The sequence below is a fragment of the Pagrus major genome, chromosome 9, assembly GCF_040436345.1.
Source record: "Pagrus major chromosome 9, Pma_NU_1.0".
Classification (NCBI taxonomy): Eukaryota; Metazoa; Chordata; class Actinopteri; order Spariformes; family Sparidae; genus Pagrus; species Pagrus major.
In genome coordinates this window covers 20035854-20059211 of record NC_133223.1, presented here as the reverse complement: position 1 = coordinate 20059211, position 23358 = coordinate 20035854, and the positions used below count along the sequence as shown (strand labels likewise).

At 42.3% G+C, this 23358-nt stretch overlaps 1 protein-coding gene across 3 annotated transcripts in view; it reads left to right on the top strand.

Annotated features, from left to right (window-relative positions):
- Positions 1-23358, top strand: part of fmnl2a (formin-like 2a) — a 62652-nt gene that overhangs the window by 13869 nt on the left and 25425 nt on the right. For all 3 annotated transcript variants that reach the window (XM_073473563.1, XM_073473562.1, XM_073473564.1), the window contains exons 2-6: positions 8279-8362; positions 11783-11863; positions 17033-17109; positions 20950-21033; positions 22966-23121. In XM_073473563.1, coding sequence (XP_073329664.1) covers positions 8279-8362; positions 11783-11863; positions 17033-17109; positions 20950-21033; positions 22966-23121 — 482 coding nt within the window. The remainder of the gene's footprint in view (positions 1-8278; positions 8363-11782; positions 11864-17032; positions 17110-20949; positions 21034-22965; positions 23122-23358) is intronic.

Genomic DNA, 23358 nt, shown 5'->3' with positions numbered 1-23358 from the left:
ATTTTCCACCCTTATTGAGTCTGTTATAGTTTCCATTGTTGTTTACTACACTTCTTCTACTGTTCTGTTGTCCTGAGACAGAGACTTCAGGGAAAAGTTTTCGTTTCAGTTTGTTTTATGTTGTATTAAAGCGACAGTGCAGGAGGAAGCTGTTGACGTATTACACCACAGGAACAATTCCAGTGTGATCAGACCTGAATACATCTGATTAAATTTGTTATATAATGTCATGCTGCATTGTAACGTTCCCCTAACACACGAGGGGATGCAAACACACTGACAAACAACAGAGACTCTTCAGATGCAAAAAATAATCAATTTATTACACATCCGAAAGGGGACAACATGTGAAAAACTCAGATAAATAATGCTACATCACAATTTTGCAGATGAGTGTGTGGATGTATATGTTGGGATGTTGTTCACAGAAAACAGATTAAAAGCTCTGCAGGATTATATACTTAGCAGCATCATTAAATTAGCCAGACTCATTTTGTGAGCTCATACATTTCCTGTTCATCCCACCACCACCTACTCAGATAAAGTTTATCACCAGGGAAGTAACTAAACTTTCTTCAAACCTTATATAACAAACTTCAAGTAAACCAGTGATCTCATTCTATAACCCACTCCTGGCTTGAAAGCCGTTGTTTGTCTTACAGATAAACAGCGTTTCTGATTCTTTGTTCGCTTCGACAAAAACATGGACTCCACCTCATTTCAGACACTTTCGCAACCTCGCAACATCTGGCCTGGCAAGGGCTCCTCTGTGTATCGCTTGTTTTATTTGGACAACTTCCTGCTGCTCCAAATCATCTCCATAATGTTTCCGGTATTTGGGGTAACGTCCAGCTTGAAGCCCACTCTGTATTAAGATTTCACCCACAATGTAAACACCACACCAACCTTTTGGTTTGCCCAAAAGGTTGTTTTGCTGATTTTTAACTGAAGACACCTTTGCTTTACACTCAGATTTTGATACAGTTGCAGCTGCTCTACTCTGTGTTTTCTTTCAGAAAGTGGTTTGATGACAATGTTGGGAAAATTACACCAATGAGGCGATGTTTCACAGCTAAGAATAGCTGCTACAGACTGATGAACTCCTGTCAGAAGATGTGAGGTCGCCACACTGAAGTAAATGAAAGGAATTTCTAAGGAATGTGCCTGTAAAAAGGGGTGAAAATGAGAGGCCAGCAGGCTCAAACATTTGAACTCGCCATTCCAGCGAACAGCTCCACAAACACAAACACTACTGTCTCGATGGAGGAGGCCGCTGAGCCGGAGCAGGGGGTCGTGGGGATTACAAAGCTAATCTGAGGACAGACAGAGGACACCTGTGCCCTCAAAGAACGCCAAGGATTATGGATCCACGCTGCGCTAATGAGGGGTGGACGGCTCGGTTTTGGGATGGCGCATGCCTCGGGGGCCGTCCTACTCCTTTCTCCCTCATGTAGGCGGTTATTGTTCCCGGCCTCCTCTGTGAATGTGACAGGTTTCAGTCTTACATATGTGAGCTGGAGGGCTCCTCCACTCCCCTGCAGGGTGAATGAGAGGAGGAAGAAGCTGGAATGTCATGCAGTTTGTCACATATTAGTACACCTGGGGAGGTGTTTTACAACTCTGAGAGCAGCCTGCGGCGCTAACCTCATTATTAATGTGTAAATGCCTCAAAAACACAAAACACTCCTGTAACTGATGAAGCAAGTATTGAGAGAGAACAGTACAGCAGCATCATTTCCGGAGTATTGAGCAATTTGCAGATATTTGCTATGACTAGTCGTCAATAAGCCATGCAGTCAGAGGTTTTCTTGTTGTGGCATGTTGTGCGGTGTCTGTAATGCTCATTAAAAAGACAGTGAGTGGTTTTAAATAACAGTTATTAATTAGAGGTTGGAACATCGTTTTGAATGATGCAAGCTGGGTGTTTACAGCAGAAAGAGACGCAGAGAAAATTAGTTTTGATGATCTGGTTCTGTTGGCTCGGTCTGAAAGATTAGGAGATCTTTGATTTGTTGCTGCATTAGGAGGGAAAAAGGTAGAGATGGAGGAAAGAGGAGAGCGTGGGCGTGTCTCAGACTCATCTGTCCCCAAGGACAAATCAATCCCTGAAAGATATCCAAGAGGAGGCTGTGTGGCTGAGAGGCGCTGCACTCCACACTTTTGTCAGTACAATGCAAACATCAGAGGATGTTAATGCAGTGGAGCATGGGCTTGTTTTCAATCCCTTAACTGCTTTTAAGAAAGTTAGTTTTTATTGTCAGGGTGGCTTGGTTTTTAGATTCTGTGTTGTAACAAGAAGGCTTTCCAACAGGACAATTCGCCTCCAGCTTTTGACATTGCATTCGGGGCGTCCGCAAGTTCACTCTTTCCTTTTCTGTGTAGTGCTTTTTTAAAGTGCACTTCAGTCAAAATTGCTTATATGTTCAAGAGTTAAGTGATGATGTGAAAAAAACAGGATGTGAAAGTTAACTCATGTACAGCTAGAGGGAATGCAGAACAGTCCACTCTCTCTGTTGTACCACAGTTTTATTCCCTGTGAAATACCTGGTGCATATTGAACATTGAGGGGCACTATGTCGTTCTGCAGAAGAATTTCAAACTCAGGATTTTAATATTTACAATATTAATTAGGTAATAATACAAACTCAGAAATATTTATTTTTTCCATGAATAAACAAGCTGTTCTCAGAACAAAATAGTGTCCCTAGAACACTGTATGAAGCTAGAAAGGTGGCAGGGTCCGCCACATATAAACAAAGTAAAACAGTATGACATTGTGTTGTCCTTTAAGGTCAGTTTGTTTATTCAGTTTATTCAGTAATGAAAACAGAGTTTGTTTATTTAGTTTGTTTAGGCATAAAAAAAATCAGTCAATGAAGATCTTTCTCTTCTGATTAAAAGTTTTTCCCCCAAACTACATACTGCACCTTTAAATTTTGTTTTGCGATGATAGACAAGAACCAAAAACACGATGCACGGGACATTAATAAATGGACATATTAGCTGTTTTTAAAGAAAAGCACTTTGTGTGTCATCGTCAGTTGCGACAAGCGACCGAGGGCCCACGTACTTCACATCTTCTCACAGCAGCCACCACTAAAGCAGGCCCTTCACGTGGGCTGTGTGTGTGTGTGTGCTTGCTTTTGTAGCCAGCTGTGCTGCGAGGGCCGTGCCTCCACAGACCTCCTGGAAGGTTGTGGGTTGGTTCGGTGGGCTTTTAGCCAGCTGCCTATTTTTACTCTTTTTATGACTCAAGCTGCCTAATGAGAGGATACGTGGACACTAAATAAGTCCTGTCTGTATTCCTGAGCCTGGTGGCCTGATGTGAGTTAAACATTAACCTCGGATTGATAGAAGTAGCCATATTAAAGTTGAGCTACTGATTTACCCTTTTGACTTCAGGAGGAGATACTGTAGTTGCACCACGGCGTAGTGAGACGTGATTACAGGTGTTTTCATTGCACCCTCACTGCAGAGAGTAACTACTCTGACCAGGGTCCAAACCTTAACAGTCTACACTGTTGCCCAGGCTGTGTGCACGGCCGTGCTTGTTTTTCTTATTCAGCTCCTTAGTAACGTAATAATCATTGTTCTGTTGAGTTTTATTATTATGTTTCTCTTTCGTCAAAGAGATACAGAAGACTACAAAGACTCACTGTCTTCTCAACTGCTTTCCTATGGCTGAATTGTGGCTTTACTGAAACCTTTCTCAATACTTCGTCACATTAAAAACCTGTGTGCTAATACTAGTTAAACATGGGTCACGACAACAAGTTATGGACGTTTTCAGCACTTTTTTTATTCATGCATTGGTTTTAAATACTGCAGGGACAGACTAGTTAAATACGCAGTAAACTGTTTTAATAAGGACCTGCAGGACACACCAAACTTTAAACTTCTAATTCATTGATGCAGGATGACCATCAGAACTGAATATGAATATGAAAGTGTCAGTAGTCCTTTCTTGTCAACTGCCAATGTGTTATATTTAAGTATACTCACAACCCCCCCAAAAAAGACAGTGTGTGACACTGGCAAGTGTGCACACCATTCAGGCTTTATGTTTGAGCGTACGCACAAATGTTGGATGTAGCATTTTACTTTTTGTATAATTGGTTGTGGCTGAAAAACAAGTAGTTGGTGTTAACTGATAACGAGGTATATTTTAGATTTTAGATCGTGTTGTTGAAATGCTTTTTAACGACCCAGTGTTTGTGTTTGAGTTTTAGCTTTTTACAAATGTTTCTAAAGGAATTCACTCTCTGACAGTACAGATGTGGGACAGCTGCTCTGGAGATGAAATGTCAGTTTGGCAGCGTGTAGTGAGGGTGGAGATGTCGAAGTGTTGAAGCCCCGCATTTCACAGAGCGGAGCTGGTCATCCAGCACAGTAAATTCCATCATTTCCCTTCTTGTGGTCTTAGTTTTGTTGCCGTCTGGAGAGAGTTTTCTTACGAGTTGTCTTCGTTTCCAACAATGTTTGTTGCTGCCTGGAACTCTTTTCTACTTGATGACTCTTGCAGGTTCAATTTCATCACATACCTTTGAATGATACTTGTGCAAGTTTTATCACATTTGGGTTATTGAAGCGTCACATTTCTTCCCTTGAAACATGCAAGTGCATTCTGCTGTTTTGCTTTAGGGGATATTTTCTCCTCACGGCTCACATATGCACTTAAGTTTTACATGTATTTGTGGGTGCGTTTGTCTCTAGATTGTAGCAAACTTCTTCTCATATCAGTTGCAGTCTTTCTGGCTTGTATTTACTCAGTGCTTCCCCAATTACTGTGGCCAAACCATTGGATAATTATAGAAATTACACAATTTGTCTGAGTCTGTTAAATTGGTCAGACTTGTCATAATGTTTTAACATTGTTGTAGTAATACTTTAATTAATCTTGATGAGTGAAATGTAGGTGTGTGTGTGTGTGTGTGTGTGTGAGTATTGATCTGGGTGGCCTGCCATCAGGTGTTGGTGAAAAGCTGCTACACCCTCTCTCAACATCACCCCATTAATACCTCAGATGCACACACACTCAGACACACAAATTGTATGCTTGTAGACAGACGTAGGGTAACCTGACCCCGGCGAGCTGAGTGCCTGTCACAGCTCATTAGCATTGGGATGAAGTGAGGGCTGGTAGAAGTGGTTCTTTGCTTTAGTTGGAGCCTCACCAGGCAGGAAGTCCACAGCGACTCAGCAAACCAACCAGCCAGCCTGCGGGAGAGCGGCACCTACATGAAGCACCGACATCATCACCACAAGCCAGTTCTGCAGTATCCAAACATACCAACACAGGAGTCTAGAAGTAACTTACCGATTCACCCTCCCTTAATGTGAGCTCACCATCCGCAAAATTTAAAAGCCTGTTTTTACTTTAGTGTGTGATATAGGGAGACTGTTAGTGGCTTTCTGTCGTTTAATGTGACCGTCTACTCAGGTGTCAAATTGTGTTTTAATGTGGGAAGGAAAGAGGGTACTAACTCTGGTTAGCAGCCAGACCGAGTCAATAGAGACTTCCCGATTCCCTGCAGTCAGCACAGTCAGCACAGTCAGCAATCAGCCGGCTCGCAGCATCTGTTGAATACTAATGTCATCTCCTGGTCGCTCTCGTAGAAGAGGCTGGACGTGGTACAACCTGGGTATTTGTACCAAATAATCCTTAAAGTGTTGTGTTTCAGATTGATTTCGATGCCTCTGAAGATGAGAGAGTAGAGGAACATACACCAAGATTGGAGAGGTGCTAACCATGACAAAAGTACAGGTGTTAAGGAAGATAGTCGCACACTTGTAGCCACGATAAAGAAAACACTTAATTAAATTATCAATGTTTTGATGACACAGTCTTCGTCAGGGTATTGAGCAACAATACAACAATATCGCAAGAGAAGCAAACAACTACCTGACTCACATGTAAATTAAAGGTCCAGCATCCAACTGAATACCTCTTGCCTCATGGTGGCTGCTAAAAAACGCAAAAAACATGAATGGGTCATGTGCTCATGAGCCAGTCTTTGGTTTGTCCATCCTGGGCTACCGTAGAAACATGGTGGTGCAACATGGCAGACTCCGTGGAAGAGGACCCACTCCCTCCGTAGACATAAAGTGTTCAATCTAAGGTAACAAAAACACAGCAGTTTTTAGTTTCATGTCATTATGCACCAATGAAAACATAAAAATGAATATTATATTCCAAAGCTGCCAATAGATCCTCCTAAATCCCCTAAATCCTACACACTGGACCTTTCTAACTGAAATAGATGATTGTATAACTCAGTAGCCGATATGCCATCTAAAGGAGAAAATCCCTCCTAAGTTGTGGATCAGACTACTCGGTCAGTGTCTGACTCTGGCCTGGTGATACTCGCTCATGGAAACAGGCTGGATCCCAGGATGTTCCTCATCCATCTTCCTCTCGCTCCCCCTGTGTGCTGAACACACACTGATAGATGATCCAGCCCATTGTATGAAGAGGGGAAAATGAACCCCAAGCTGAGCGGTGCATGATGGCCACATTTTCCTCTTTTTTTTCTATTCTCAGCAGTGGAAAAAAGTCTCACCGAACCACATGTAAGCTGCAGATGAAGAGGCCAGATGAAGCACTTTTGATGCTTGTTGTATCGATTTGACAGCTTCTGCCTGCAGTTTTCATGTCTGTAATTTACTTCTTGAGCTTTTCTTTGTGGTTACTGTTGGTGCCTCGCTAATATCCTGCTGGGTCACATGTTTTATTTTAATTTTTCTGCTGACGTATTTGCATGTTATGCGCTCTCAATGCTGTAGGTGGTACGATTTAAGTGCTGCTTAATTGTTCCAAGCTTGTCTAATTCACACAGGGGTGGGGTGAGTCATGCTTGCGTTAAATCAAGCCAAATTTTAGACAACTGCAGAGGTGTTCGTACACGAAGGAAAGCAGGATAAAGAACAGAGTTGTGTAACAGTTTCAGGATGATCAGGACTCATTTTCAGACAACCGACACATGGGTCGGATTAGATTTGTCCTGAACAAAACACACCCCAATCTGAGCATCATTAACAAGAAATATCTTTTTAACAACAAAAGTTCTGAGCATCCTCTTACTTGCTCACGCTCTCATTCACTCTCAGTGCAGTCAGAGTCTCAGGATGTCTGGTCAGTTGATTGGTGTTGGTGCGGTTTAGTATGTCGGGGTCGGACTCGGTCGCCTGCTTCTCAAATCCAAAGTGCTTACTCAAACAGCAGAGCTTAGCTGTTTCTCCTCGCTGCCTCAGTGTCGCAACCTAACTCTCATTAAGGAGAGACCTCCTTTTCCCTGCTGACTCCTCTGCAGCGCTTCACAATGGATATTTTTGGATTTTCTCATTAGTGGCTTTTGTGTCTGCCAGATATTTGGTAGCTGTGTTGTTGGAAATGGAAAATATTTAGTCGGCTGTTGTGGGTTTGAATCCTAGACTGAAAATCTTGTCAGGGAAAGTGAATGATGATTTTTTTTGTCCTCACTCAACAGTTGTATCTGAGATGATACTTGATTTTGTGATGTCTTCTGCTTACTGCTCATTTATAGTTTTAGTATTTTATTTTAAAAACATATGTCCTGACACTGAGAAACTTGATATATATGTTGAAATATATATATTTTTAGTAACACTAGTAGAATTTAATACCATAGATGAGAATATGTACATGGTATGATAATCATCAACTTTTATACCAGTGTACCTTGAAAACTGTATATTACTGCAACCCCTCCTCGTATGTTTTCCAGTTGACAGAACTATTATTTGGCACAGATATATATTTGCAGTAAAAATAAAAATCCTCTGGTCAAAATTTTTTACCTACCAGTGACGGTATGAAACAAAGTACATTTACTATGTATGTAACCGATGTTCATTCATTCATTCAACTAATGACCAGTTCACCGTGAGATTTGCAGTGCACATTGTTCCAGAGAAGAAGAAACCTGTTAATTGCGTTGACCTCTCCCGAGCAGCACCATCACACCACACCTTGGTTACCATAACTCTTTTTTTCATCTAGTTATTACGATGTTGAGTGTAATGATATGGTCAAGTAGAGCGAGAGGCTAAACTAGTGCAGGTCTGTAACATGTTTTGGGTCTCAGGTTCCATTAATGAGTTCTCAATCTCTAAAATTTGGATTGCTGTAGAAAGCCTGATACTGTTTCTCAGCTTCAGTGGTTTTAGTTAATCTGGGATGTCAGTTTTTAATGGACTTGTGTGACTGATGATGTTTCATTATCCACATCCAATTAACTGATGTTTTCCTCTCTTGCAGAACTCGATGAATCTTCCTCCGGACAAAGCGCGACTGTTGCGGCAGTATGACAACGAGAAGAAGTGGGAACTCATCTGTGATCAGGTGGGCATCAGTCACTCATCTGACATGCTGTGATGTAGTGCTGTACAAGTCACACTCGATGCACCGTGGCTGCATAATTACCAGACTCAAAAGAAATAATATTGGAAGTAATTTAGCTCAGGTGCACTCATCAACTAATCAGCCATCTTTACAGTTAAACAAAATGATTCTGATCTAATCCTGGAGAGGGTCTGTCCCACACACAGCACCCATGCTCCATTGCCCTGCCTTTATCCTGTAAGCCTCTCCTGGTCTTTACACGCTGCCATGGCTTCCCTGGTCAAGTGGGTTAAGTGGCGCAGCAGGGTGCACACATCAGTTAGCCAGTTAAAAAACTCAGCCTGCTATTGGCGTCATTGCTGAACATAGGAAATAACAGAGGGTGCACGTTGTGCAGCGAGCTGTGGTCTGAGTGCTCCACTCAGCCTGCAGCCTCCGTGCCAGAGAGTTTTTCTGCCTCCCTGAGCAGAGGAGAAAAAACGGAGACGAGATCAAGACCACCACCCACTCACACTGTATTGATAGCCACTGAACCTGAAGGGAACGGTGCCAGAGAGAGCTCACCAGGCCATAGGACAGCAGCCAGAGATCCTCTTTCGGTTCAGAGAGGACTGCATGTTCCTCTGTCAGAACTGAAGTGAAAATAGTTGCTTTCACTTTTCTTGTCAGTGAAGCGGTTTCCCAAAACATTACCTAGTGTTTTTGATGACAAGCATCTCGGTTTGTAGGAACTTTCTCACGTACTGAAACAGAGCCGAACGCAAATAAGTCTATCCTTGTTTTAAATGACTGTAGATGTGAATTTTTTTCTATAACTATATAGCATTGTAATTCCTTTGCTAAGCACTTTGTTGCTTTGTCAGTTATGGTGCAAGACGATCCATTTTTCCCATCATTTCAACAGTCAAACATGAAAGAATGTTGCTAAACTAGCCCTCCAGCGTCTTAATCCCTCTCTTGTTTTCCCAACAAGCCTATACCCCTGACAACACCGGCAGCTCTGGGAGTGAATATTTTCTGTGTCATAGCTTCAGTGAATCTCTTTATGTAACCATGGAAACAGCAGTGATGGAGGGAGGCAGGGAAGCAGAGATGACAGGTACATCCCCTTTGAAAAACAGGCCCCGGCAAATGCCACCAGAGGTTGAAATATTAAACATTTTTCAGGCAATTATGAGAATTTATGAAATATGGAGGATGCTCTCGATGTTAGCACAAGGTTAAAAGTATAAAGAGTATAAAGGAAAAGATATGATGAACTCATCACTGTCAAATCCGGAGACTTCTCAGAATTCGTCGCAGTCTTGTGGCTGTTTCGAAGCAGCAGAGCCGATGGCAAACAACCGCTTTCCCACTTTCATAGGAAGTGATTTCCCCCTCTTGAGTCAGTGCTTGGTTCCTCAGGTACAGAGAGGGAAATGTAGCACAACTCTGAAATTTAATCCAAACCAGCTCCGCCAGACAAACTGTAACTGCTGCAGAGCATGCTGGAACCCGTTTATATGTCCTCCTAAAAACCAGACGTGTGTTCTCTGTAATATCGGCTGTTGCTTCATGTATTGACTCCCTTCCATTCCTCACATTTCTTTGCATGGAACAGGAAATATACAGTACTCATTTATTATTTTGCAGACTTGAGCCGTGTGTCAGCTGCGTCCATGAGAGCCAGCTCTCTTTCCTGACGCCACTGTCGTCTTTCCTGTTTTTGTGAGACAGACACACTCTGGCAGTGAATCGTGCGATAATACTGATAACACAGGCAAGCCCAGAAATGTGATCCGATCACTATCTGTATACAGAAGGCAGCACAATAATGTGAACACCTTCATAATATGTGAGCCAATACAATAGAGTTGAAGCAAATGCAGCCTTTTATGAAGCTGATAACCTAATTAATTTTGACTGTTGGGGAAGGAAAGGTCATTTTTAGGCTGTTGTTTTTGATGTTTGTTGTGTTGGATTCCATTTTATTGTATTTCTGTTTGGGCTGGACAATGTTTAGATATATCATTGTCATGATATGAGACTATATGTCATCTCAGATTTTGGATATAATTGCTTTTGAGAAGATTTCAAAATATTGAGATATATATTCTAGGGTTGGGCTGATGGGCGATCGCTGCCAATCATCATGACTTAAAAGGCTTCACACCAGATAGCACAAAAAAGTAGTGTGTCCCCTAAGAGTTGCCGAAAGCCAGGAGGGTTGTGAACGTTGATCTGACTCTGTTCGATTATGACAGGAGACAAGACCTCGTCCAACAATGTGTTGACTTCGTCTTATGCCAATTTGGTCGACATCGAGCAGCCCTAATATATTGTGTAATGCTATGTAACCTAAAAATAGCTCTCCCTGAGCTGATTAATGAATGTGTGACTTCCTACTGTACTAACTGTACTCATTGACGTAGAGAGAAAATGTCTCGCATGAGAAGCGAGTCTAACAAGCAACATACAGATGTGCAGCCGCGGTCCTTGCATACTCTGGCATGCACTGAAAATCCAAATCAAAGATGGATGATATATAACAGCCTAGCTGTCCCAGCTTATTGCTTAAGTCAGTATCTGTCTTCACCGTCTTTGAAGGAGACATATGAAGAATACATTTCATGAATGAAATGTCTTTAAGTCTCATACTCTGATTCAACGTAGTGCGGTAAACAGAACCATTCATGCTGCTGTGGTGTGGCGCTCAGCCTGATCCAAATACTGTTTCCCGCTCAACACACTGATCCAAATCCAGCTCTAATCGCTTGTATTTATATTTAGAGCACAACGGTGAGGGATTTGACCTAAAAACTGTTCTGTACTGAACTTAAGACACCTACGCACACAGCCAAACACGTTTGGCTAGAAACCCCATTCAGGTTTTGCTTTATAGCTCATTACTAATCACAATCATTAACAGCAGAATCGTTTATGACTACCTGCAGGCAGAACGACTCAGTCAGCTCAGTCAACAGTCAAACCTTTCTTAGTGTTCCCAGACTGTGATCAGGTATCTGAAGAGTTTCATGCTCTCATCTACCTGTATGAAATAATATAATATATTTACATAAACAAGAACCAACACAGTATCATTGAATGGGCTCATATTTACACAAAGCCCTCCAAGAAAATATGCTCCGTAGAGTGCTGGGTCATTGACAAAGGCTTGTCATGTCCACTACAGCAGAAATAGAGGGATCATTGTTGTAAGTCTCTTAAAGTAGAACTTAATCTTGGTTCCCAACAATTGAAGGATGACTCATTTACTCAAAGCCTGTTCAGTTTTAATCTGATGGCTGTATTCTCAACGACAGTTTTAACCCTGTACCAGAGATGTGTTCAGACTTGTCAGAATTTGATTTTTCTTTTTCCTTTGTTTTAATGTCGTCTCTCTGTGTCTCATTTCACTCTTTCCTTTTTTTTTTTTGACAGGAACGATTCCAAGTGAAAAACCCGCCTCACACGTACCTCCAAAAGCTGAGGAGTTATCTAGACCCAGCAGTCACAAGAAAGGTGAGTGCCCTCACCAACGTGCTATCCTGTTCCTCTGGCTCGGCCGTTCCACTGCTGCAGCTTTTCCTTCCCCTCTGACCCTCTATCTCTCGTCCAGGATATCCCTACAGCTGAGGAAAGATTGCACACAAGGCTTCTGGAGCAGGCAGCTCGGGAATTTTAGTTACAAAACAGTCAACAGTGTGAGTGAGTTTGTGATAAAGGAGACGGTTGTTTATCTGGAACGCCCAGGTTTGAGAAACATCTGCCCGGCTGAAGTGTCATTAAGCAAGAATCCTTGAATCCTTACCAATCCCACTGTGGCTGACAGTATGCTCCCACTCTGACCTCTCTCTGAGGAAGAGGAACAGAAAATCATAAGAGTTGAGGCAGAGGAGAGATGTAAGTGTTGGATATAGTGCTAATTGCTTGCAGCATGGCAGAAGCAAACATCAGAAGTAGCTTAAGCTTTTTTCGCGACATGATCAAAATGGTCTTATGTCATCCTAGCAGCCAGCTCTGGCTTCCCTGGCTGCTTGGAAAGGAGAAGAAGGGAGTAAGAGGAGGAGCTCCATGAAGCAAAGTATCAGCCAGCTCTCATGCATCGCCAAAATTAAGTCTTTTGGCCAGGGTGAGAGCGCTGTGGGGGTGGTGGTGGTGCTGGGAGACCGGTCTCTGTGATAAACAAATTAACCAATGGACTTTGCCAGAATAACAACAAATCGCTGAATAATTCAATTTGCACTGACTGGAATTAAAATTTTACATCACAATAAGCCAGCCAGAGCAGCAGGAGCAGAGCTGTAATGACTGTAGCAAAAGAGACAGTGCCACACGCATAGAGACACATAAAATCCTATAAAATCAAGGCATGGTTGTGGAATTAAATTTTCCTTGCTTGATTCAATTAAAGATGCAGAAATGTGTTATAAAGTAGGCCTACATCTTGGGTGTGATATTGTTCAGACCCGTATTATTGCTGATGTGAAGAACAGAGACACACAGTTTGGTCAGGGTTACAGTTGAAGTGTTACCGAATAGACTGAAATAGTCAGTGGTGGTTAAAAGTAATGGATAAATCGTTGAAACGAACAGCTAAAAAAGTAGTGGATAATCGATAGCTAAAAGTTAGCTCCGGATGAACAGTTGAAACAGTTAGCTAAAAGTAGCGTTTGATATAGTTAGCTGAAAGTAATAGATATTGGTTGAATGAATAAATGATTGAAACAGCTAAAAGTTCAGGATAAAAGAGATGGCTACATCTAAACAGTTGACACAGTTATCTAGCAGTAGCAGTAGGTACAGTTAGATAAAAGTAATAGGTAAATGGTCAAATAGCTAAGTATGGTAAAGGATACAGTTGGTATAGTAAGCAAAAAAGTAATGGATATCCTAAAAGGATAAATTACTGAAATAGTTGATAGTTGCGGATTAAAGTTTAGGATAGCTAGCTCAGCGAACCAGCTTGAATAGTTAGCTAAAAGTAGCAGTTGGTATTGTAAACTAAAAGTAATGAATTCATGGTTGAGGTAGCTAAGTAGGCTAAAGGATACAGTAAATATATAGCTAAAAGTAGCAGTAGCAGCTCTTAAAGTAATGGCTAGGTGGTTTAACAGTAATAGATAGATTATTGAAATAGATAGCTAAAAGTGACGATTCAACGGTTCACACATAACCTCTGCCAAATGCAAACTACACCAAACCAATCTAACTTCAGTCGATGGTGCAAGCTGGCAGTTCAGTTCAAAATAATTTCAAATGAGCACATTTTGGAGCATGACGAGTGGTGTTGATGAAGTTTTTGAAGGCTTCATCTGACAGGCCCGTGGAAAAGGATGAGAACTATTGTTCTAGGAGACTGATGAACTCGTGTGGTTCACACAGGAGATCTGATTTAAAAAGGCAGGAAGCGAGAGGAGACTGACGCAGGTTAAACCAGACATAACACTAATGGTGGCAGTTTGTGCTGAGGCAGAGATAGTGTCAAGGTAAGAGAGGAAGGCTTGTTGACAGGTCGCCGACCCTGACATCTTCCCTGCTTCCTCACCTATTGCTGACATGCTTTTGAGCAAGACACTTAAGCATTTTTTCCAAAAACGTCAAACTGAGGGAGTTGGTGACGATGTTTGAGCCTCTCCGGTGTAAACGCTCAACATAGTTATGACCTCGGACAGACAAGACATCACTTCAGGTTGTTGTTTGTCTACTAGAGCTTATCTCAGCCACATCCTTCCTCTCTCTTTTGATTCAACTCGTCTCCGGCTGCATGACTAACTAACCACTCTCGATGAGGCAACATTGGAGTAACTGTCCCAACACCTCGTTGTTTATATAACATTTTGTTTTGAATGTTTAGTCTCATGAGCCGGAGACGCGTGGGACAGTCTGCCTTGAATGGCTGCCTCTGCCTATTCCTCGCCTTGATCAGAAACTTGAAGCCGACAAGTGAACAGGAATTGCATGAGAGAGAAGGACTGAATAATGTAGAGAGGCTAGAGGGAGAGATGGGTAGAGAATGAGAGAGAGACACAAAAAAAAGAAGCACAAGAGAGGGAAAGAAAGAGTTATGGGCTTCTTTCTACATTCCTGCTCCATCCCCCTTTTCTTCCAACTCAAAACAATTGCCACTTTGTGCCGCTGTGAGGGAGCTGGAGGTCGTTGCCTCTGCTTTCCATAGGCAGGCTCCGGTGCATTCCTCTGGGCAGCTCCCAGCCAATCGGCAGCCAAGGAGGAAGAGCTGCAGTCCAACTAGTCCCCAAGAATGTATCAGCCATTGATTTGTTTCCAGGATGACCCCTCCTGAGCTCACACTCCCCAAAACCTCTCTCTTTTTTTTCTTTCTCCCCCTTCACACTCTTCGTGCTGTCTCTTTGCTTTTACTTTCCCCTTTCACTGCTCCCTCCCCGCCTCCTCCTCCTCCTCTTCTTCTTCTTCTTCTTCTTCTTCTTCTTCTCCTTTCCCCTCATGTCGTCTTTCACCCTCTCCCCCCACTGTCGGCTTCTCTCTCTTCCTGCTCTCTCTTCTGTGTTGCAGCTGGTAGTACTTAAAGTGTGGAGTGTAGGGCGTTTGGTGGGAGAAGAAGAAGAGGAGGAGGAGGAGGAGGAGGAGGAGGAGGAGGAGGAGGAGGAGGACGGGGAGGACGGGGTGCCTCTGGGAGCCTGCGCAGTACCCCTAAATATGCTCTGCTCTCCACACAAACGCACAAAGGGCTCCTCCCTAATAAAAACACTCTGTTTCTCATCTCCTCATGTGCCAAACACTCACCGCCCAAGCCCAAAGACACAGACTGGAGAGAGAGAGAGAGACCCCGGCTATGGGAACTGCTCTCTTCTCTGTGGATAGTAATAATAGGTTAACACAGGGCTGAGCTCTGTTTCCTCTGTGATACAAACACATCATGGAAAGTGACCAGGCCCTCCAACCCTGGGTGGATACTTGGACCTCTTCTCTTCTCTTCTCTTCTCTTCTCTTCTCTTCTCTTCTCTTCTCTTCTCTTCTCTTCTCTTCTCTTCTCTTCTCAATGTAAATATTATCAATTTACAATGATATAAAACAGAGAAATGCAACAAATCCTCCCATTTGAGGTGCTGTAACTCAGGTTTTTTGGGCCTTTTTCTGCCTGAAAAGGATGTCAAAAGATATGACATGGGCTTACTCACTTGTTGGAGACTGATGCTACTGTCACGACTGTCTCTTAAATTTTTAAAGCTTCAGCAGGAACATGGTCCAAAGGAGATAAAATCCTCCAAAGTTGACCTATAAACATGTTTTATTTGTACAAAAACGTGTAAAAACCACAACTTTTGATCAACTCGTTTATTAACTGTCTAATCGTTTTTCATTTTGATATGAAATAACTCTTTCCTTCTTCTTCTTCTTCATGTATAAATATTAAAAGGTGCAATATGTAAGAACTGGTCACCTGTCAAATTCAGACTCAAACGATATGGGTGACATCATATCCCTGGATTAACCCGTAACTGCTGCTAATTGTAGCCGCCTTTAGCTTGTAAGCTGTGCAGCTAGCGTTTTCGGACTGGGAGCTCTGGGACCAGGCAGGTGCTGGTGTTTACACGATAGCACAGGAGCTTTGAACTGGGAGGGGTTGAGGCTAGCTGGTTAGCATGCTAACTTCAGTAGATATCTTCTGAAACAAAACACTCCGACAGCATAATGTCAGAACTTCTATTTATTCACGTTCTCTTGATTGTTTTAGTTAACTTTCGAATGTTTGAAAAAGAAACAAAACCCTTAAGAAATGTTTTATCTTGTGGTTATTTACTTAAAGTTACAATATTTACAAAAAAGCCATCTTTGAAGAGATGACGTTTTGGACAGCACACAACCAAACTTTTAAGCTTGATCCTTTTTCCCTTTTGACATACTAGAATATTTTTAACCTCACATGTGTAGTGATAACGTTTTTACGTCCTCCTCTGATGCAACACTCACACTCCCTCTCGTCAGGGATTCCCACTCCTGTGTGATCACCACTGGTCATTCACTTTTTCTTGTTTTGTTGCTGTGGTTGTGTAACAGCCTGAAGAGCCTTTTTGTTTTCATTTTTCTGCAGATCACCCGCTGTCAGAGGCTGAAATCAAAGAGGAACCCGCTCATGTTCTCTGCTCTGTTGTTTTTCTGTTTCATTCCCTGGCAGCTCATGCCTTCATGCTCATCCCTCACCCTCTTAAAGCTGTAGCCACAGTAACGAGTAAAGAATGTGTGTGTGTGTACCTGTGTGTTTGTGTGGCGGCTGGGTGTCCTCGCAGGGCCTGAGAGGTAACCAATTAGGTTACTTGATTTTATCATGGTGCTAGCAGGAGGGATTACTGCTATATAAAGAAGCAATGTGAGCAAACAAGATAACGGGAGCTGTTCCATATTCACAGTTTCCAATGAGTCAGCTTCTCTTTAAGCCTGTTGAATCGTTACTGGCAAGGAAAAGGCCCACTTAAGAAATCTTATTAACAACCAAATCCCAACCTTGATTTTTTTTTTATTATGTAATCAGTGCACGGTTTGTCTGCTTTCACATTTAAATGTCACTGCGGTTTGTCTCTTGTTTTTCTGACCTTTCAGTCATTTAAAAAGTTCTCTCCAGCCAAAACATCCCAGCGCTACCACTTGATGATTTACAGTTCTAGTCGTATGAGAAAATATTAACTCCCCTCCTTTTCTTTCCCTCCTCAGAAATTCAGACGGAGGGTTCAGGAGTCCACCCAAGTCCTGAGAGAACTGGAAATTTCGTTACGGACCAATCATATAGGGTGAGTCACTGCAGGATTGTGTGAAGCTTGAATGTCCCGGACCTGGTTATATTAGATTCAAGGGGGGAAAAAGTCTGACATTCCAGACACCCGGAGACGTTGACACTAACCACCGCCACCATCCCCCATTCATCTCCGGCCTAATATTACACAGAAAGCCATGTGGCGATGGAGAAAAGATGAATCGATTGATTGTTTGGTACGGCTGACACATGAGCAGCCTCTGGAAGGAAAACACATTTTTCTTGCAGTACTTGAGCTGCAACTACTTGATACATGAGTGGTACTGTTGAAGAGGTTGCTAAAGAGATCATGATTTCACAACAGATTAAAAACCCTGCAGTATTCATGTGTAATTCCAGGTATTCCAGGATAACAGGCCTCAACCTGCTGCAGCTGATATTGATTCAGTGTTGTATAGTCAAGCCTCAAGGAAAGATCGATATCACAACAACGGCTCAGTGTTTTGTCTCCCTTTAGATCAGGGGGCCTGTCTCTGTGATCGGAGACCCTGATACACTGTGATGGATTGCTCCGCATCATTAATGAGGCCTAATGCATTCTGGGATATGTAGGATCCACAGGCCTCATTTATCAATGCAACATCTAAAAAAGATAACAAATGATTTCACTTTATGTGATGGGTAAATAGAGAATAAGACACGGCAAGAATTTTAGTTTAAAAGATTCAAAAAGTGAGCGTTATCAACAGTGTGAAGAAACAGCAGTGTTGCCAATATGTCAAAGGTGCCTGTGTGATGTGTTGCAGAGATGTCTACTGAAGTTAGCATGCTAACCAGCTAGCCCTGGTTTTCGTCTTGTCTTCTAATACGTCTTTGTACCGCAAGAGGCGATAGTCTGATAGACCCCGTAGTTTAAGCTAAATGTCAAGAAAATAGATATTTTTCACACTTGTTCTCTCAACCATTCTTATTTCACACAGTATGACAGAAACAACAGAAAATAGTGGCATTAAAGGGTAACTTCGCCAATTTTACACACCCAAGTCTGTTTATATGTCTTGTGGAGGTTTACTGCATAGGTTGAAAAAGTGGTATAAAGGCTTTTGTGGCTCCAGTGGGAGCTGCATGAAGTTTGAAGCCTGCTCCTTCAAGGCTGTATAAGCCACTATCAAAACTTTCAGCAGTTGCATTGTGGGTGATGTATGCGCTTGTTTTTGACAAGGAAGAGGAATTCAAGGGAGGAAAAAAAGATCATATTTGTGGTTTGGCTGCATCAATTTTTTAATACATCTTTTTGTGAGTCCATCGGGAATTCAGCAATGTTGTAGAAGTACAATGATAAGTCAGTGGAGGTCTTTTAATGGCATAATTTCACGGCGAGGGAAATCATTACCTTGTTTTCCAATAAGAGTGGAATTGTGTGTCTTGAAAGATGGCTGAGCATCACTTTTTGCTGACATGGTTGAAAGCAGAGTTGGTTGCGTGGTCAGGAGTGCTTTAAAATGTACTCGCATGCTCAACCACACAAAAACTTGATCAATCAGATTCAATCGTTTGTATATAAAGCACCGGGATTGTTTAGTAGGAATGAGGATGAGGGCTAGCAGCTTGGCGGGGTGTCTAAGGTGGGCGGTCAAAGGAGACATGGAGACCCCCTCAAGGACAGGAAGACTCAGCCGTGATGGCCATGAGAGCGTCCGCTGTCCACAGACTGTTGTGACAGCAAAGATGCTGAGGCACGCTGATTACACAACCGTCACAAGATCTCAAACACAAACACACGTTATCTAAACTACTGTACATCCTTTAATCCCTCTGTTTTTCTCTTTTCCTCCCCCCTACACACATATTACTTTACTCCTGATTCACTCGGTCTCACACAATTCATCTCGTGTTTCTGACAACACCGTCTCTCACACGCCTCCACACACTGATCAGATTCTGCTCCTCCAACCAAAATAAACTCCCAACCGCAGCCAGAGAGGATGTCCGTCTGGCAAACCAGTCGAGGCACTGTTTACTTGGATTATCTCATTTGGGAGACCTTACATTGGTAAACTAGATTACATAAATAATCTGCCTAATCTAGATTAGACAATGAGGCATTAGCATAATGGCAGAGGGACAGGGAGAGAGATTGAGATCGTACCAGGAGGGGGGTTGGCGAGGGAGCAAGATGTCACCCGTTCAGACAGTGAATGATTACCACTTCTTTTCAGAGGTGAAACAGGAATATCAGCACCATGTAGGCTGCGTATAATAGGCAGATTGTCCCTGTATGAGCCCTGCTGCCGATAACCCCGGCCCCCTGCCTGCCTTCCTGCTCCTCACATGTTGCTCAGTGGTCAACAACATGTGGTGAATGGGAGGATTGTTAGCTAGTGTCCTGCCGTAATGATTACCATGTGGCCCGACAAGACCACACCTCTGGGGCCTTTTAAAACACGACGAGCCCCACCAGGCACCGCTTTACTGGATGCTCTCGTTAGCCTTGGTCGCTCCCATGCAGTTACACCACAGGGGAGCTAATAAAGAAGCAGCTAGTGGATTTTTAAAGCAGTTTAGCCTTACATCTTCATCAGCACAGTACCACTCAAAAGCCTGGCTGCGTGTCATTATGTTTATGCCCTGCAAATTTCTCTAATCACAAAGCAATCAGGCCTGTCGAAGCAGTTGGGGCTCCAATAAATAGACACGAGCACCCTCATAGGATGCGATTAAATAAAGATGTTCTGGGATTCAGCTTATGGTGCTTATAAATATGGAGGTAAAACAGCACATGCCAAAGGTAGCGGGAGCTTTCCTGTGAAAAGCTCGAGGTTTTTCTGTGCAGAATAAAAAATGAAAGCACGCAGAGTGCTGAATGGGTGGCCCACTTCAGTGCCTGCAAGGAAGGTGAGAATGGGCTTTTGATCATTCTGGGGGCTTGTCTTTACCAGAGTAGAAACTGTGTGTCTGTGTGAGTGTGTTGTAGAGGAAACAGTCAGTAATGAGATTCTGGATATGTGTGTGGATGCCTCTGCTTTTGAAAACACATGCATGCGTGATATGTTTGCTGCGCTGAGCCAGGAAGCTTTGAAGTTTTTTTTTCAAACGGGTCATTACAATTTTTCTTGGCAAAGTGAGGGAGAAACTGAAGGAGAGTGGGGGAATAATCTGAAAACATCTGGACACCAAGGTCAGGTATGGCCAAAGGCTGCAGAGAGGGTTAGAAACAGGAAGTAACACATTATATACCACTCAAATAAATAGTCTCAAAACTATCTTGGTGTTAAATCTGTAGATCCTTCGACTGAAAGACCTGTGATGGTGATGCATGTCAGATATTAGACATGTTTAACATTAAAACATCACTCACTAAACAAGGAAAAGAGAAAATATTACCTCCAACCACAGCATTTAGTAGAGATGTAAGGATGCAGGATGTGGATCTTTCTCAGCCGATACGACAACCGATAATGACCTGCTTCTCGAGGCTGATACCGATAATTTCAAATTTTTATATTTTAGAAATAAGTTCATAACCTGTAGTTTATTTACACATGAGTTTAGGAAAGACTCAAATGAAGCTGCTCTGTTGTTGTTGTTGTTAGCGGTGCTGGCTCAGGCTTGTGTGAGCTGACCAATCAGAGCAGACTAGGTATTCAGGAGGGGGGGCCTTAAAGGGACAGGAGCTAAAACAGAGCATTTCAGACAGAGGGGGAATACAGTGGACCTGAAAATGAGCATGATATGTCTCCTTTAAAGTCAGAAACAGGTATAATGGCAGCTGGTTCTTGCTCTAACTGCTCGAGATCTCTCGACAGAAACTGACCACATGATTTTATAGAAGTTTGTGTGCTTTTGTTGAGTTAAACTTGTTTCCATCTCTCCTCAGGTGGGTGAGAGAGTTCTTAAATGAAGACAACAAAGGCCTGGACGTGCTGGTGGAGTATCTTTCTTTTGCACAGTATGCCGTCACGTAAGTCACTACCAGCTCTTTCTCTCTATACCACCACAATAGTCTATATGCAGGACCAACAAGCAACACAATGCTGCTATTCTGCACAGCCGCTGATGCATCTCCACACACCACCACCACCACCACCACTGCCATCACTTGTGGCTACTGCCTGGTTGTCAGAAACACTGAGTCACTCGGGGCCCATTGCTGACACATTGGTACTGTGTATTATACCAACCATAGACTTCTATTCATAGATTGACGGTGCGATTATTAGTCAGTCACAAGGTCCCTGTTCAGGGCCAAAGAGCCACGCAGTTAAATTTCTAATTCACTCCCCCACTTCACCATATGTCATTATGGTCTGTCCACATTATGAATGGTTCGCAGTAAAAGTGTGTTTACCCTCAGAACCACTGCAGCAGCATTTAAAACGACCAGTCTGAAATAGATCATAACAGGTATGCCGTAACTACCAGCTCTTTCCAAGGTTTCTTCCAAGTACAACAGAACATGAGACCTTTTTGCTTACCTACAGTATTATGTGTAAACCAAAAATCTGAAATTCTAGCTTTAGCACTGCAGTTGAGCATATTTTCACCTCTGCCAGCACTCATTAATACTAATGCTGGACCAAAATATGAGAAACAGTAAATGGGATTTAAAACGGATACTATATAGACTGCTGCAGGGATGACGTATTTTTGTGGACTAACCTGCAATTTATCTTTTATAAGATTTATAATTCAAACACGGGTATTTACTGACGTATTTTGTCTTACGCTCATATTAACCACGGACCATAGTTAAGGCATTTAATCAAAAACAGAAAACCCATTTAAAAATGTTTACTTATTTCCAGGTTTTAAGATTGGGGCTTGTTAATGAATGAGGCTTGTTTGGTTTGGCCTTAGCGGTTTGCAGTGCTGGCAACATGCTGGTTAGCGTAGCATGTTAGTTGTCTCTTATTATCTCATTGTTCTAAATTTGATGTACTTGCATGATTCTTACAACTTTTGGGTTATAGCCACTTGGTTTGATGCTTTTATTGTAAGTCGCTTTGGATAAAAGCATCAGCTAAATGATTGTAGGCTAATGTAGTTGTCTTAGCTAGTCTCCTTCTTTGTGGGTTTTACGAGCAGGTAACTAACCAACGTTATTTGTACTGGAGTGGATAACATCTTGACTTTCTAAAGAAGTTATATTCTGGATATAAACATATTTTGTCTTAGCTAGGTTTGCTCTAGCTTTTTTTTTGCTAGAACAAGTAGCGTCAGAGACTGATGTTAACTAAGTGTTAGCTTGCTTTAGCGTTAATATTTAACTGTCACTGTTATGTTTCAAATAAAGTTTATTTTCAACTGTAAAATTTACCGTCTCAGTCACAGCGTTAGTAACCGAATTCTAAGAATAAAAAAAATAGTTAATCTTATTCACCATTTGTGAAACTGATGTAGGCTAATAACAATTTGGCAAATAGCTGATGTGGATAACAATGTTTTTTATTGTTATTTTGTTTTTGTTGTTATTTATTCCCCCTCTTGTGCCAGGGTGAGAAAGAAATCTTCATTTACTTCATAACCTTTAATAACTTTCTTTCACATAAAAAAAGATTCTTATTTTTAAAGCAACTGCCTCAAAATCCTTTTAAACTTCCAATAATACCACTGACTCAATGTAAACAACTTTTTTAGTACTTAGCCTTACACACTGTTGGCAGGGATGTCACGAGCCAGCACCTCATGACTGTACCAGCACAAAAAACATGTTGGCAAACAACAGATAAACTTCAGCCAGCGACGTCAGTGAATGTCATGTCATTTTTTGATAGACTGATAGCAGTCAAAAAGGCAAAACTGATGATAAAAAAATGATATCACCACTACAATACCAACCTGATGCTTGCTGCGTTGGTTTCTTATTTTGTGTCTTGTTTTCATTGTGCGACAGGTTTGATGGAGACTGTTTGGAGAACAACCCTGAGGCTGTGATGGATAAGTCTAAACCCTGGAGCCGCTCTATAGAGGACCTACATGGAGGAAGCACCCTGCCATCACCCATCACCGGGAACGGCATCACACGTGCTGGGCGACATTCCACGTTACGGTACGATGCACACACTTATTGATGGTTAGGAAGACTCAACATTCAGTGTGTGTGTTTGTGTCAGTTGTAACAGCTATTTTTGCCTTTCAGGGCTCTTTTTTTCCCCTCTTATTGTTACCCGTGTTAAGCCGGAGCTATGTGGTCGTATTGTGATTATTTTGAGAAGTCACACAATTCATATGATGCCTCAGCAGCTCCTTTATGTGGTCATGAGGTCTGTAAGACTTTAAAAGGCTT